This window comes from Mastigoproctus giganteus, chromosome 13, assembly GCF_048544385.1.
Source record: "Mastigoproctus giganteus isolate SK-2022 chromosome 13, ASM4854438v1, whole genome shotgun sequence".
NCBI classification, from domain to species: Eukaryota; Metazoa; Arthropoda; class Arachnida; order Uropygi; family Thelyphonidae; genus Mastigoproctus; species Mastigoproctus giganteus.
In genome coordinates, this window is record NC_143587.1 from 35,636,506 (window position 1) to 35,652,836 (window position 16,331).

Here is a 16,331-nt window from a genome sequence, read left to right on the forward strand (position 1 = left end):
CCAACTATATAGCCAATTTGAATGCAATAAATACTTAACTTTCATTGATTTTTTGCGGTAATAACTAAATTAGTTTTGCACTGGTTGCAATAATCAAAATTATAACAATTTAGAGTAATGAAATTATTTTTAGCTGCCTGATACAGTTCTGAAACTCTGAGCCATTCATTATGCCCAATATATATGAAAGTTAAGTATTTAACATATTAAAATTGAAAAGGCCTCAAATTTTTGGGATTTGGGGTCCATTTCAACTGGTGGACTGAGTGTGCTGTACATTGGCACCTAACCAACTCCCAAAGGACCAGCTCTGTCTCCAGGTCCATCACAGAGAGGGAGATCAAGACAGTATAGTTGTCAAAACAAACCCATTATTCAACCTTGCATGGAGCAAATAATTTTGGAACACCTCAAATGGAAATTTTTTTACATTAGAAAGAAATCTTACTAGAAAAATTACAAAATAACTGTGAAACCTAGAAATTTACCAAAACCAGAAAAGTTAGCATTAGCATCAGTAGAGACATATGATGCAAGAAAGCAAGCTTATATAGCATCAGCAAAAAAAAAACCTTCCTTTTTCATCCATCTGTTCACTCCAAACGGCTGTCTAGATCAGCCCTGCATTTATTTAAGCTGTCAACTTCCACAATGACAGATGGAAGTTTGTTACAGCAATCAACCACCTACTGGCTAAAGGCAAATTTCTGCAGATCTATTATTCTATAACCGTCTTTCCTCAATTTGAATTTATGTCCCCTTGAATGAGTAATCAGAGCAAGAGGAAGAATTCCATCAGCATTGAGCTTGCTCAAACCATTCAAGGCCTTATACACCTCAATCAGATCACCTCACAGGTGCTAGACTCTAGGCTCTGCAATTTGCAGAACTTAAGCCTTTCTTGGGAACAGCAACCCTTTGTTCCATTCACTAACCTTGTTGCCCTTCTCTCTACTCGTTCCACCAACTCTACATCTTTCCTAAAATGAGGCCTCCAGACCTGTATGCAGTACTCAAGGTGTAGCCTGACCTTTGCCTTATACAAGGGGATAATCACCTCCTTATCCCTGCTAGCAAAATTCCTACATATCGACAAGACCCCACGAGCTACTCTTGCAGCCTGCTTGCACTGCTCAGAAAACTTCATATTTGACGGCACAATTACACCCAGGCCTTTTTTATTCTCTTCTACCCTGAGTGTAGTACTGCACAGTTGGTATGTTACTCTAGGGTTACTGCTACCCATATGTACTTTGCATTTATGAATGTTAGACTTCTGTTTCCACCTCTCAGCCCATCTGCTCAACTTTTCCAATCATGTTGCAGTAGCATACTATCCTTACCATCATTAATTAATAACACTACCAACCTTCGTACTGTCTGCAAAATTGGACATTAAGCCTGATATACCTTTGTCAATATCATTGATAAATACAGGAAACGTGCCTAATACACCTGGTGGATGCCACTAACATTAGTTCACAAAGAGCAGTGTCCATTGATTACCACTCTGTCTTCTCCCATCCATTCCTATATCCACAGCAGCAACTTGACCTTAATGGCATACTGCTCCAACTTGTACAGTAGTCTTCCATAGTAAACAACAGAGCTATAATGCTCAATACATTCTGTTGATTTCAACATTTGTAGAATAAGAGAAATTTACCTCAATATGATTGGTAGAACACTTCCTGTACGAAATACCTTGAGCAGTATACGAAAGCAAAAACCCTTCTCTTTACCACTGATGGTAGTTACATCTTTGAGTAAATCCCACATCAATACACTGTGATTACTGCCACCTAGTGGTTCCTTTATCTGCAGATTCTTAATGCATGAAGAATCACTACTGATAATCAGATCAAGAGTATTACTCCCTCTAGTTGCCTCCCAAACATGCTGCTATAGAAAACATCGTCTTGCTAGTGTGTGAGTAAACAACCCACAAGTTCTATCTGGGAAGTTAAAATTCCCAATTATAAGACAACCTGATTTACTAGCTCACTCTATTTCTCTGTACAATTGTTTGTTGTACTCATCAGTCATTAGGCCTATAACAAACTCCTACAATCATGCTTTCCCAGTGCTTATGTCACACCAAACTGACTCAACACTGCACTGCCATCCATGTCAACTGGATGCACTTCCTTAGATTTTGTTCCTTAACTAACAGCATGATCTCTCTCCTCCCTTTCTGTACACATTGTACTCCCTAAATTATAATTCTGCATTTCTTATACCTATGTAACACCAACAAGTTGACAGAACTATTCTTATTTGATTTTTAAAGCATCGAATAGGATTTCTCATTTGCATGTCTAGCAATGCCATGAAAAAGCATTTATCTCATTATGGGCAAGATTATAACAAATTATAACCCTCACTCAATTACAATAAATGATATCTGCAACAAATAATATTCTGACTGTTACCCATAACCAAGCAATTAAGGTAAAAAAAATCGTCTAAATAAGAGCTGCTAACTGCAAAAAGTGATATTTGTGAGTTGCTACTGTTATGCTGCAGCAAAGCAATTAAGGAAACAAGCTTTGAAGACTATGAAACTGCAAAAAATAAAAACATGTCAGTGTTTGCTCATGGCTGGTGCAGTACAGAATTTCCAGCATCATTTTCAGAAGCAGTTGCACTTTATTGCAAATGCTGCTGTGTTGCCCTGAGTTGGTACTTGCCTGTTACTTAGTTTTAATTATTTTTCTTGAAATTTTGTTACTTTGCTTAATTTCAAGTAGCACCTTGAAAGTATCAATAGCAGTGATCCATATACAAATGACATAACTATTTTAATTTAGAATTCAGTTAATTACATGTCTATTTTATTCAATAATTGAATTCAATTACTAGGTCATTGGCTCTTATTCCTTTGAGTGCCTATCTGCTCACCGATAAGAGGCCAAATTGCTCTGAAATAGTGCTGAGTGATGGTACTCAAAACTGAGAATAAGTAACAGTAAATTTCTCTAATTTCTCTAATGGGAAAGTGTTACTTATTCAAAGTAACAATTCTGAATAAGTGACACTCCCCCCCCACCATCAATTTGTGAAGTATTTCATATTAAATGTTATAATAATGATTCCTAATGTAAACATTTTGGTTTGTTTTAAGATTCAACTATGCAGTAATCTAACATTGAATTGCACTAAAAATGTCATAGATTAAATTATTTTATAATTATAAATCACATTTATTAATCCTTTGAATCTTTTTTATAGCTTGTATTGTAATTTTAAAAGTTATGATCTTCTACCAAGAAGAAATCTAGGTAGTAGTTCATAACTAAAATTATAAATAAAATTCCAGTTGGATCAATCAAATGTAATGGTGACTTTACTTCTCCGATTAATATTCAAAACAAAAAGGTCTTAATGCGGTGGGAACAAAATTAAAGTAACATGTTTCTCTAAAATTCAAGTATCGTTGTGATGTATACAGTAAAGTCTGCAATGCCTGTGCTGTTAACTAGTACTAATACTGTCTGATTCGATACAAATAAGAATCAACTAAATCTTTTGGTACAAATTTATTTAATACATTTTAACATCCAGCAGTAGCCATCAGGGGCTTTTATGCTTTTTTTTTTCTTTTTCTTTTTTTTTTTTATTATTATTATTATTTTTTTTTTTTCTCAGTTGTTGTACAACCCTGAAGAAGTCAAACAGTTCCAATTATTACAAATTCTAGCAAACGTTTCTGAGAACATTCACTAAATGTACCGATATGTTCAACTTTTGATCACCTGACACCAAGTTCAATTTTGTAGCTTTATAAAAAGTCTCTTTCCAATTCTTTATTTAAAATAATTTTAAACTAAAGCTGCACAAGAATGGCACATAATATGCCTCTTCACAAATGCTATGCAAATTTTTCAAGCACCAGCAAAACAGATTACTACTTTGAATACACAAAAGTCAGGTCTGCACACATTCTTCATAGAAGATTGAAGATCTCAACAGTTATTCACTATTTTCAGTTTAGAAGAAAAAACTATTATGTCAATGAATCTAGCAGAAAAGCTAATTCCATACCAATTATGAAGTTAAGAAAAGATCAAGTAGCTACAACAGCTTGCATTTTCAGCTCTCGACGTATTAAATATGCTAAGACCATAATGAACTCTGCAGTTATAATTATAAGAAAGCTTTTAAAGTACTAAGATGAAAATCTACTTGTTGAAAATCTCCATCAATTTCAGTGACATTTTTATACTTTTATTTAAATATAATACACTGTATATTCCATTTTACAAACGAAAAGAAGCTTCTAAAAATATACATGGATGAGAAAAAGCATCATTAAAAAAATGAGTTTCACACAAGTCATGGAAAACTATGCAAGAGATCCACAAAAGTTAGATATAGATGATTAGCATCATACATTAAAGTTGAACCATAGCTACAAGAACTTTTTTTTTTTTTTTTTTTTTTACAATTAAAAAACTGCAACTGCCTTTATACCAACAATACTTTGTTTTCAAAAATTACTGAAAATATTATAAAATAACTTTGAGGTATATTCTGTGTTTCCATTAGATAAATATGAAGGGACTGCCATGGGTTGAGCACACCAACTTCTTGAATGTGACAGATTATGCAAAAAACTGTTTAAAAACTTCCTCCATCTCAATAAAAAATGGTCTATTTACAAAAGTAAGTAAAAACTTTAGAAGTATGTATTAAAAGGCTGCTGAAATTAAAATGTATGAGTACAAATTTTTTTATACAAACTGACATTATATACAAATGTATCTATATATTAGTCACACAGATACACCTGGTGGCTAATTAGATTTTAAGATAAAAGTTATACACAGAAGATTATGCATACATCTTCATAGTTTAGGAATCTTAGTCACTTATCAGTGACCAGTCATTTACATGTAGATTAATATTTTTAAAGGAATATGATAAACAATAAAAGTTCTCTGGAAACAAACTAAACTATTTTTTTTTTTAATTACTTCAGAATTACAGATTTAAATTAAGTTAATTATATTAGTTTTTTTTTCTTCTGAAAAAAGTTATACCTAACCATCCTGTACACTTTGTATGTGCACACATACAATGCAGTGTTTGTGTTTGCTTTAAATACAAATTTTTATACAATACTCAAAGAAGTTATGAATTAAAGCATTATTATTACTAGTTAAAATATGCTTTAACAGTGACTCTTTACATATTTATTCCTTACTCTCAGATATTATTTAACAACAAATGTTCATAAAATTTTATGCTGATAAATGTCTAAACTTCAGTGACTGTGTAACTTACAGGAGATTACCACACATTTAAACATTTTCATGCTTTACATCATAATGCTTACTATGACTTCTGGCTTTTTTTTTTTGTATAAGAACTGTCTTAAGAACTAAAAGATTTGTGTGAGAAAAATGACACTACTCTGTGTTATGTTTTTCTAACTTTACTGTGTGGGAACATTGTTGTCCCTCCAGTGACAGAGCTTCAGGTTTATCCTCTTTAGAAATTACTGTCTAAGAGTCAACTTAACATTGCTAATATAATAACATCAAATTTAATTTTAAATTGAATATCATCAAAAAGAAGGTGAATCATATCAATATTAAAATGGCATAATGATTCAAGGAAGAACTTATTCTCCACCAGAAGTGGGGGGGGGGGGATTCAGCATTTATTTCTATCACCAAAAAGTGCCTATCCAATTCTTCCCTGGATTTTGACAAATTCTTCACCTTGGCCATCATTGCAGGCAACTTATTCTAATGTTCCACAACATATTGTCCAAAGGCAAACTTCATAATGTCTAATTTACTGTTCTTCCCTAAGATTTTATAGATTTACCATCTGATTGACATCTCACTCAACAGCAAGAATATAACTCCTTCATTCATTTTACTAATTCTCTGTAAGACCTTATACACTTTCAAATTGAAGTGTATAAGTTGTCTAGTTGCTAAGCCCTCCCCCCACAAAGTTTTCTAGCTGCTAAGCTCTGCAGACCACATTTTCTAAGCTGTTCCTCATGTTGTATATTCTCCAGAAGTTCTAAATCTTAAGTAAATTTACTATGGGAACTAATATGATAATATCACTAAGACTTATAGGGAAAAAAAAAAAAAAAAGGAAATAAAACAATAACTCACATAACAAATAGAGCAAATTCCTGCTACAGTGGTTTCTTTTTCCTAAGTTTTAGTTCTATATCTTTCTTGATATGCAGCTTCCAGACATGGATACAATACTCCAAGTGTAGTAGCATGATCATTTTACATATAGGGATAATATTTGACAGTGTAAATATTCAATTACAATATTCTTTTACATAGAGGGATAATACTTGACTAGTTTCAGAACTATCTGGTTCCATCATCAAATAGCAGGTAGCCTCTCAATTAGCAACTTTGTGTTGAGTGGTGAATAAATATACAGGATTTAAATGAATAGTCAAAGGATATGTGGAAAAAAACTTAGAATTGAAAACATAACCTTCACTATGTGCATAAAAAAAAAAAAAAGTAAAGTGCAGCCATTATCAACCCACTGCAGGATGGAAGCCTCCTCAACAATTCATGCTGAGGGAAATGGACCATAATCTGCCACGCTGGTCCAGTGCGGGTTGGCAGATCGACCATATTCCGCAGTCAGGGGCTTGAACCCCGGTCTATTCAACGAGCGTGTGCTACTGCACCCCACTCTTGACTACTCAGCTACGGTATATAGCAGAATCCCTATTACTGGGTACATTGGTTCAATGCAGCCCAGTAATAGAAGCTACATTATACACATTTGCAATCACAAGTTTTCTTCTATGTGCAATTTGATTGTTCATTTAGATTTGATATATTTATTGCTGCTTGACACAAGATTTTGCTAACTGTTATTTGATGATGCAACCAAACATCCAAAACTGGTCAAAACAATGCCTTCAAGTTTTTAATGAATAGCAGATTCATCTTCTTGGTGATGTTATTTGATTAAAAGTGATATTAATAATTTTGGGTTGACTTGTGGATAAATATAAGCCAAAGCACTGTCACTGCTACAATGGGGGAAGGCAATAGTATTTCCAGACATTAATTACAGAGTAGCATTATTTTTTCACACTATTTCAATATATTGTATTGAAATATTATTCTGCTTCTTTACTAAAAGAACTCTGCTGAATCTCAACTATGTTTGGATATTAGTTATGTTTGCATGCAAAGAAGGGTAGCCAAGGATAAATTAATTAGAAACTAATTTATTTAATATATAACTTAATTATATCTGTTGTATTAAATGCTGCTATTAAAACTTATAAAAAACATAGTAATATGAAATACTAAGTAACCTAATATATACAATTATATCTAAATGTAGCTGTCTGAATGAAAAAAAAAAAAAAAAAAAAAAAGTATATTATACTACAGGATCATAAACAAATTTTGGTAAGATGTAGTTTTATAATCCGTCATGAATTATGCTTCATATTAAAGATTGAAAAATATCCTAAGTTAACCTGACATCACTGAGCTCTGATCTTACAAACAGCAATGTTGGGAGAGAACTGCACTTTGAGCCTTCCTTCTTGTAGAGAGATGCCCACATTACATGTTTACATGCAAGCATGCTAGGCAAACATTCTGTAATGTCTACTAAATTTCCCTTTTTGACTTATTTTAATTGTTTAATTATGTTGTTTTGTTTTTATATAAACCAAAGAATTTGTACTACATTTTCATATTCTACCTTCCTGAATTAGTAAACTGAGATTTATGCTAGGAATTATTTAAAATAAAATAATTGCAACGCAAAAAGTCCTCTAAATATATATTGATATATGTACATAAGAATAATTTACAGTATGCATCATTCTTATCAAATTTTTGTCGCTGCTAAAGAAAATCCTTTTTCCCACTGAAAATCATTGTAATGAGAATAACACACATGAATATAGAATATAATGTACTCCTGATATGCTATTTTCAGAGGCAATGAGGCATAAGACAGCCCAATATTTAATATTTTTTTGAATTTTTCAGTTAATTTTTTCTTCAAATAAATTTAGCAAGCAAAAATTTTGGATATATATATATATATGTGTGTGTGTGTGTGTGTGTGTGAAAAAAAAAGTTTTACTATTAAAATGGAACTGGAATCAAGCTATTTATTAGCCAAAGATATTTAAATATATATAAATTATATTGCTAAAATGATTTCTTTCATTACAACTGAAACAAATCAATCCTGGTACAAATTCTGTGATTTTAATGAAACATATTACACACAACCCATAAAAGTTGACATGCTGCACACACACACACACACACACAGATATAAGCCTAAAACTGCCCTAAATCAATTTTATAGCTGCAAATTTAATACAAAGCAATAGAGGTAGCAAGTGTTTATAATCAACTTTCACAGCCTTAGAATATAAAAAATAATTCTATTTCAAAATATTTCAATAAAGTTTCAAGGTATCTGAAGGGCAATAAATGAAAAGGTTTGAAATATCAACTAGAAGCATGACGAGCACCTGTAATAACAATTAACCAGGTAACAATGAACCGTAGTAGATGAGAGGGTATAAAAAGGGACACCAAGTGTATTATTTTAACAAGAAAGGAATATTGCATGGTGATACCATGAAGACATTAACTTGCTAAAATAACAGAAAAATACCATATACTAAAAAAATTCATGGTTAATTCTAGACCTTTAAACTACAATGTTAGGACATCTTATAAACACACATTTGGAAGGCTGGAGAAAACAGAAAAAAATAATCCTAATAACACAAGATATCTGCTTATGAAATCATTCATAAATAGGTAAAACATTTATATTTGCATTATCAATAGAAATTTGGATGACGCGTGGGTCTCAAAAACTATTTGTTCAAATTATCGTGACTAACATGTTGATTTAAATGGCTTAACAGTAAATTTAAATACATAATAAATAATAATAATAAAAGAAGCAAACCGAACTTTAAGAAGTACTTTTATCTAAAAGTACAAACAGATGCCATCTTCACTGCTGCAAAATATAAAAAATAAATCTATTCTAATTAAAAAGATACTTTCCTTCCACTGCCTCATGCTCTGCCATCAGCTCTGAACACCATAATACTATCAGGTGTCTATGACAACCATCATCAAAAGAACTGTCAACATTGAGGATAAAGAAAAGAATTAGCTGAACAAGGTGAGCTGGGTAAGGTGGACAGAATCAACCAATGACAAATGTTTAATTAAATAATGGAGATCAAGATCTGACATGGGATTTTCCAAGTAAACCCCCATGGTTATGATGACATGATAGCATTTACATCAAGATATTATTTCATAAAGGCTTGCATATGAGGAATATGTTATGGTAATATATTATGGTGAATTCACTGATGTTTTAGAAGCTGGACTAGTTGAACAGGGCAATAATGGGGAGAGAGTGGGGGTCTGTCCTCCCCAGGAATGAAAAGAAAAATACCAGTCAACAGTTCAGAAAGCCTTTCATTCACCAAAATAAACCAAAGGGCAAATTAACGTTTATAATTTTGTTTACTAACCGATGTACAATTCATCACAAGTACATACAAGATAATAGTACCACCAGTTAGGGGTCGCACAAAGATGTGCTTAGTTGCTCCCATGATCTCTGCAGAGAACTAAGAATTGCATGACATTCTTATCTCTGCCAAGTAAAGAAACTGGATGTTATGCTGATTCAATGTTACCAGCAAATCACTGAAATTCTTGAAATTTGTTTTTCCTAAAGTATAAAATACTATGCCTTTGCCTCTCTAATCGCATGGCTTTTGAGAATGGACACTTAGTTTTCAGAGGAAGTAAAGTATTTTGTAACAGTAATATCTCAGGTTCTGGATTTATTTAAGTAAGCTGTATGGCCAATGGCAGAAGTCAGTGGACGAGGATCTAAAGGAAGAATTCTGTAAAATTATATTTGATTAAAAGTACTGTATTCCTATAAAGCTTGATATCTGATTATTATTTAACTCTACACTACATATACTGTAAAATGCCTCAAATATGTAAATGCCAACTAAAACATTCTTTCCCCTTCTCTCTTACTGTCATTTGAAAGTAGTTAAATTACATTTGAAATTTCTACATATTTGCACTTTATAATTTGTTATAATTATATACACCCAGTGGCCATTGAAATACATTCCCCTTCCCACAATGGATAAGGATAACGAACCATTCCAGTATAATGAAAGATAAATTAAGCCACCACTGGTAGTGTTTCATAGGGGTTTGCAATCTATGGCGGTACTGTTGGATGATAATTTAATCATCCCAAGTAAGCACTACAACAAAAGTTGCCTCAAAGACAAACAGAAGTGGTGTTTGTCTTTGAGGAATTTAAATTGGAAAACAAACATTGGAATTAAATTGGAAGACAAACAGAAGTGTTTGTCTTCCAATTTAACTTCAGGTTAAGCCTAAATATGTTTCAGAAATCTTCCAAATCATGTGCACTTGGGGCTTTCACTCATTTCTGCAAATTAGCAGTAGGTAATTTATGTACCCATAGATGTTCCTTCCCTTCAAATTCAAACTGTTGTTGTTGGTGGAGGTTTTATAACTTTACAGTATCTTAGGCCATATTGTGCCAGGTGCATTATGTCTGAAGCAGTGTATGTTCACAGGATGAAAAATCCAAAATAACTCATAGGGAAAAATTCATCGCTATCCACATGAGATTGGCTAATTACAGCCACAACTGACACCTAGTCCTCTCCCAACATTCACTACTGACACTGAGTGGCTCAACAATCTTCACAAAAGAGTGAACTCAGCATACAAATTCTGGAAAGCTGCAAACCCTGATATAAGGATTCACTGGTACCATGAGGACAGATGTTTCTCTCTTCATAACAAGTGATGAGAGACCCCTCCCACCCCATTTTTTGAAAGTACAGATAAACTGACAAAGAGCACAAATACATTTTCATTTTCCATCACAAGTGATGTGTTGTAATGGAAAATGGAAGTATGGGTGAGAAAAAGGTGGAATGTTTTGTATACATCAATAAAGTGACAGTGGAGACGGTCACACTGGCATAAACATCTAGACCCATTTCCTGCAGAATGACGTATCCTCTAATGGTTAACAGCACAACAAAATGTGACATTACCATAATGGTTCGATAGCTGATGACTAGAAAATGTGTACTGGACTTATGAATCATGCTTCTTTTTCCAACATATACACTTTATGCATATATAAAATCACCATGAGTCAATGGCACTAGTGGCAGTAGTGTCATGATTTGGGGTGTTTTTTGTTGGGCATCATTGGATCTCTGTACAGGTGCAAACAATATCTGACAGATAAAGACTATCAAAATAATAAGAAATAGGACAATAAACTGTCCTATTTCTTATTATTACATAATGAGAATACATAATGCTTAAGAGTGGTTAATTACAGTCTTGACTCAGATACAGCAACATGTGTACAAGATATGGTTTTCAGAGCATTCCAAAGACCTGAAAAAACTTCGATGAGGTTGAATGTCCTGTATGTTTCATATCATATGGTCACCGTGTTACATATCCCAGGAGATCCATCATTATTAGGTGGGTTGAGATATTTTAATGGCCACTGAGCCATACTATCAATTGAATGTGAGGTGATTGAGGAAGTTCTAAAAGATAATAAAGGAACACTTCTTCCTACATAAGTAGGATCTATTTATTTCTAAACAATATATACAAACTCATGGATCCAATATTTTATGGAGTGGCCCTCTACCACTTCATCAGGAATTGTAGTCTCAGCTCTCATAATAAAACTGATAAAGTAGTAGAGGGGAGAATATATTCAAGTTAGACAGGAAGAGGTACTACTTTGTTAATGTAATATGAATACACAATATAATGAATGCTGAGAAACATCAAAAGTTAAATTTTAATATCACGATAAAAGTTTACCAAAATAATTACTACAGAAAATATAAAGGAAAGACACAACCAGGATCAGCTGCTTCATTACAACCACTGGGTTTTGAAATCAGAATCAGTACTCTTAAGTGAGCTGATCTTTAATAAAGAAACAAAGCTAATTACAAATATGGCATATAGAACAGAAAAATAAAAACCCATTTTCCAATTATATTTTAGTAAATTTAATTGCTGATCAAAATGAAATAAAAACAGGATAGAACTTTAACAAAGTGGATATAACAATTGTAAATGATTAGCTACTACTGTCACGTTTGGCACAACCAGAATCGGCTGCTTCCGTAATGAAGATCATTGGTTTTGAAACCAGAATCACAGTACTCTTAAGATTACCTTCAAATTTTATAGGAAGAGTATATGTAACTGTTTTACATTTTAAAATGAACTGAGTAATTCATATTTCCTGTTAAGATATACTATTATTAATAATTTTATGTTACATTAGTTAATAATCATGGTAACAAGGCATTAAAAGCTAAAATTATACCTTTTTCATTCCTGACCAAGAAAAATTATTAAAATAAATTAAGAGTCCCAATTCGTAAAAGCATTGCATGGGACATTTACAAATGAAAGAAGCATTAACATTTAAAATTTTATTGGTGCACTACAGGGTTGTAGATAGGGATATTATGTTAATGCATTCAGAACATTTTTGGGAATTAGAAAGCTTTCACTTGGTATGGATACTTGTTGCTTGCATGATGGAAAATTTCTAAGTGAGCAAAGGAACTGGGTATTATACCATGAGAACAGCTCAGTGAAAATCACTTATCTTAATAGTAATTCTCAAATGATGCCAAACATGAAGAATGATTTCAATGAGATAACTGCATTAAAAAGAAAGGAAAATCTCTCAGATTTTCACAACCTTATATAATGACTGGAAAACTTTAATTTCAATCACAAAGGGGAAGAAAAGAAAAGGATGGAGAAAAGAAAACAAAGATATCACTTTAAGTTATACAAAAATTTGTATTTGTTGCCTGCAAAACCATACTTTATATAATGACAACTATCATTAAATATGTCAGAAAAAGGATTTGAGCAATGAGTAAAAGCATATCATAAAAATTCTTCAGATAAAAACTAAATAGAAAATAAATAATAAAAAAAAAACATTTAATAAATAAACATAAAAAAATTAGCATTAAAAGTGGTAAAACACAGATGGTAAAAACTCTTGTGTTTTATCACTTTTAATGTTTAATTTTATCTGTTTATTTATTAAAGTTTTATTTATCTGCTTCATAGTGGGTAATTTCAAGAATTTTATGTCATGCCTACACACACACACACACACACACACACACACACACACACACACACACACACACACACACACACACACACACTTCTTTAAGTGTATATACCAATTAAAATTATTTGTAGAAGAATAAGAGAAATTTACCTCAATATGATAGAAATTATATTCTAAGAATTCTTACAAATATATTTTTACTTTTGCCCAAGTATAACATACCATTTTTGTATAATGAATTAGCAAGATCAATTTTATCTGCATCACTGAAAGGTTTCATACTGCTTACAGACTAAGATTTAGAACATTTTAAAAAATTAACAGAACATAAATCTTAATAATGTACATCAGGAAGCTGGAAGGTTTCTAACATGCACTATTGAGTCTAAGTAAGCTGGCTTGAGGGAAAGCAGTTTAGGCAAGAAGTGATGTTCTTTAGTATTAACAACATTATTTCAACTGAATGCCAGTTGTTGTCAACCTAGCATTATTCCACTCTAATGCAACCGTGTTCCCTTGAAAAAAAAAAAGGAATTCTGAAGGTATAACAACGTTAATAAATGTATTTTTCACCAAATACACAGCGAATTAAAAAGTGATACTTATTTTCACCTAAAAAGTTTTACTTGTTTTTATTTTCTTTCATTCACACCAATAAACTAATCTAGTTTTTGGCAGCCTGTATATTTTTATTATTAAAACCTAATTAAAAATAGCACTGAATAAATCACATACATGTGTTAAAAAAATTTAATAGGCAGCTAAAAACTTTAATAGACTATACAAAATCTGTAAATAAGAACTAATACATTTACATCTATTCATTTCATAAATGATGAAATGATATAAACTTCTGTGTCCACATTTAAAACTGTTCATTTCCATTAAAAATCATAAAGAATAAATTTTGAAAAGTTAAGGCAGTTTATATTACAACCCTAGACGTATTACTTCTCCCAGTCCAACGGTATCCTTTCTTGCACTGAAAGGTAGACCTGGAGGAAGATAATGGAGACAACAGAACCATACTTGAGTTCATTCTCCATATATAAACACAAAGATAAAATACAAAAATTACATCCCATCTTCTTGGAACAGCAAAGTTTAGCTGTTCTTGGGCCCCTAGCCAGAAAAGAGGAATTGACAAAACAAGTTCTTATAATATCAATAATTTTTTTGCATGAAAATAACAGTGAAAAAAAAAAAAAAAAATTATACACAAGTGCATGCATTTGGCCATTTCACTAATGTCTATATATGGAAGCCTAGGTAAAAGGGCAGTTACACAACTGCCATATCACACACGTGCAGAGGAGTGGATTCCATATCTTTTCTTGACTCATGGATATCGATGCCTCTACATTTCGAATAAAAGGATCTGTTTTTCACACGTCATGCAAACATCTCACTTTGCCCATTAGCTTCTACATAGCACAAGAAGCTGAGAAGATGTAAATTATACAAAAGATGGAGGCACAACAACAGTTTGGCCTGGGAAGTCATGAAGGCAGATTTGGTACTTTGTTGTAGTGGATTAATCCCCTTCATGGAAAGGATGCGGAACTACATAACTCGTGAAATATTTTAATAGGTTCACATATTATAGGCCACATAAATAGGATCCAGTTGATCTGCTAGAAAACCATCACGTAGATGCATTCTTTGTTTCTCACCCCTGGAATTGATAGGGACAACACCTGGATCCACCACCACCACCACTCCTACAATTAAGTGATGTTCTTCTAAAACCACACTGGTGACTAGTGGTACAAAGTCCAATGCTTCATTTTCATTACCATCAAGCTCCACAACAACAACAAGCAAATTGGTCCATGTAAAAACAGCACTGCAGAAGAAAGAAAGAAAAAATCAAATAAGTATATTTTCTATAAGATCAATATTTTATTATTTAAAATAATATCAAACATATACAAAAGTTATAACTTGGTTAGCTCATGTGTAATAGAAATAGAAAATTGCAATAGAAAATTTGTAATAGAAAATTCCTTGCGGCAGCCAACTACGAGTTAACTCGAGACGTATTGTTACCTGTAGAATTTGCCACGAGTCAGCACTGTGTGTAAATCAGTAGTAGTGACATAGACTGTGCTGTGCTTGTATGTTGTATTTAGTAATTTGTTACGTGTTTCTAAAATAAAACAACAAAAGAACCTAAAACATGGATAAGAAGAGACCACTGACCAAAGAAGAGCTTGTGCTGTATGTTAATATGAGTGACTCAGAATTTCAAGATATTTTTGATGAGCCGTATGGTTCTGGTTCTGACAGTGAAAATTATGAACCTTCTAACGACTCAAGTGAGGATAGCGAAGGTGAAGCCAGTTCCCAGCCTGAAGATAATCCTAATTCTATGCAGGCAAGTATGTCAAATAATGATAATAATTTGTGGAATGAAATAGCACAAGATCCTCCACAATTTATTTTTGAAGAGAACATTGGTTTGAAAATGGACAAAACAGAACTTAATGTACAAAAATTGGTAGAGCTATATTTTTCGGAAGAATTTCTTACATTATTAGTGGAACAAACTAATTTATACGCTAGGCAAGAAATTGAAAAATATGCCAGGTCGTCAAAATGGAAGGGCATTGACATCTCAGAAATGAAAGTGTTTCTTGGAATTTTGCTACAAATGGGTCCTTGTTCTTTTCCTTCAATAGAGCATTACTGGAGTAAAGTGCATTCTACAATGTTATGTTTTGGCGATCATTCATGAGTCGAAATAGATTCCAGTTGATATTACAATCTGATGACAGGCTATACACGGTAAGACCGATTTTGAATCATTTCAATAATGTTATGCACAATAATTACGTACTGAATAAAAACATCTGTATTGATGAGTCAATGATGTTGTGGTGTGGGAGACTGAATTTCTGCCAGTACATAAAAAATAAAAAGCACAAATATGGAATCAAACTTTATGAACTGTGCGAATCCAATGGCCTTGTTATGAAAATAAAAATTTACTCAGGTAAATCAGAAGAAACTGAACAAAACATAGGTCATACTGCTGAAGTTGTGCTATACTTGCTTGAAGACTTGCAAGGGATATGTAGTTTATATGGAAAATTTTTATAATT

At 32.5% G+C, this 16,331-nt stretch overlaps 1 protein-coding gene across 1 annotated transcript in view; it reads right to left on the reverse strand.

Moving 5' to 3' along the window:
• Positions 1–14,459: 14,459 nt before the first annotated feature.
• The window catches only part of LOC150075966 (disco-interacting protein 2-like), a 579,017-nt gene continuing 577,145 nt past the window's right edge, over positions 14,460–16,331 (reverse strand). The window contains exon 38 of the mRNA XM_090387840.1: positions 14,460–15,073. Within this exon, the coding sequence (XP_090243966.1) occupies positions 14,821–15,073 (253 nt within the window). The 3' untranslated portion in view covers positions 14,460–14,820. The remainder of the gene's footprint in view (positions 15,074–16,331) is intronic.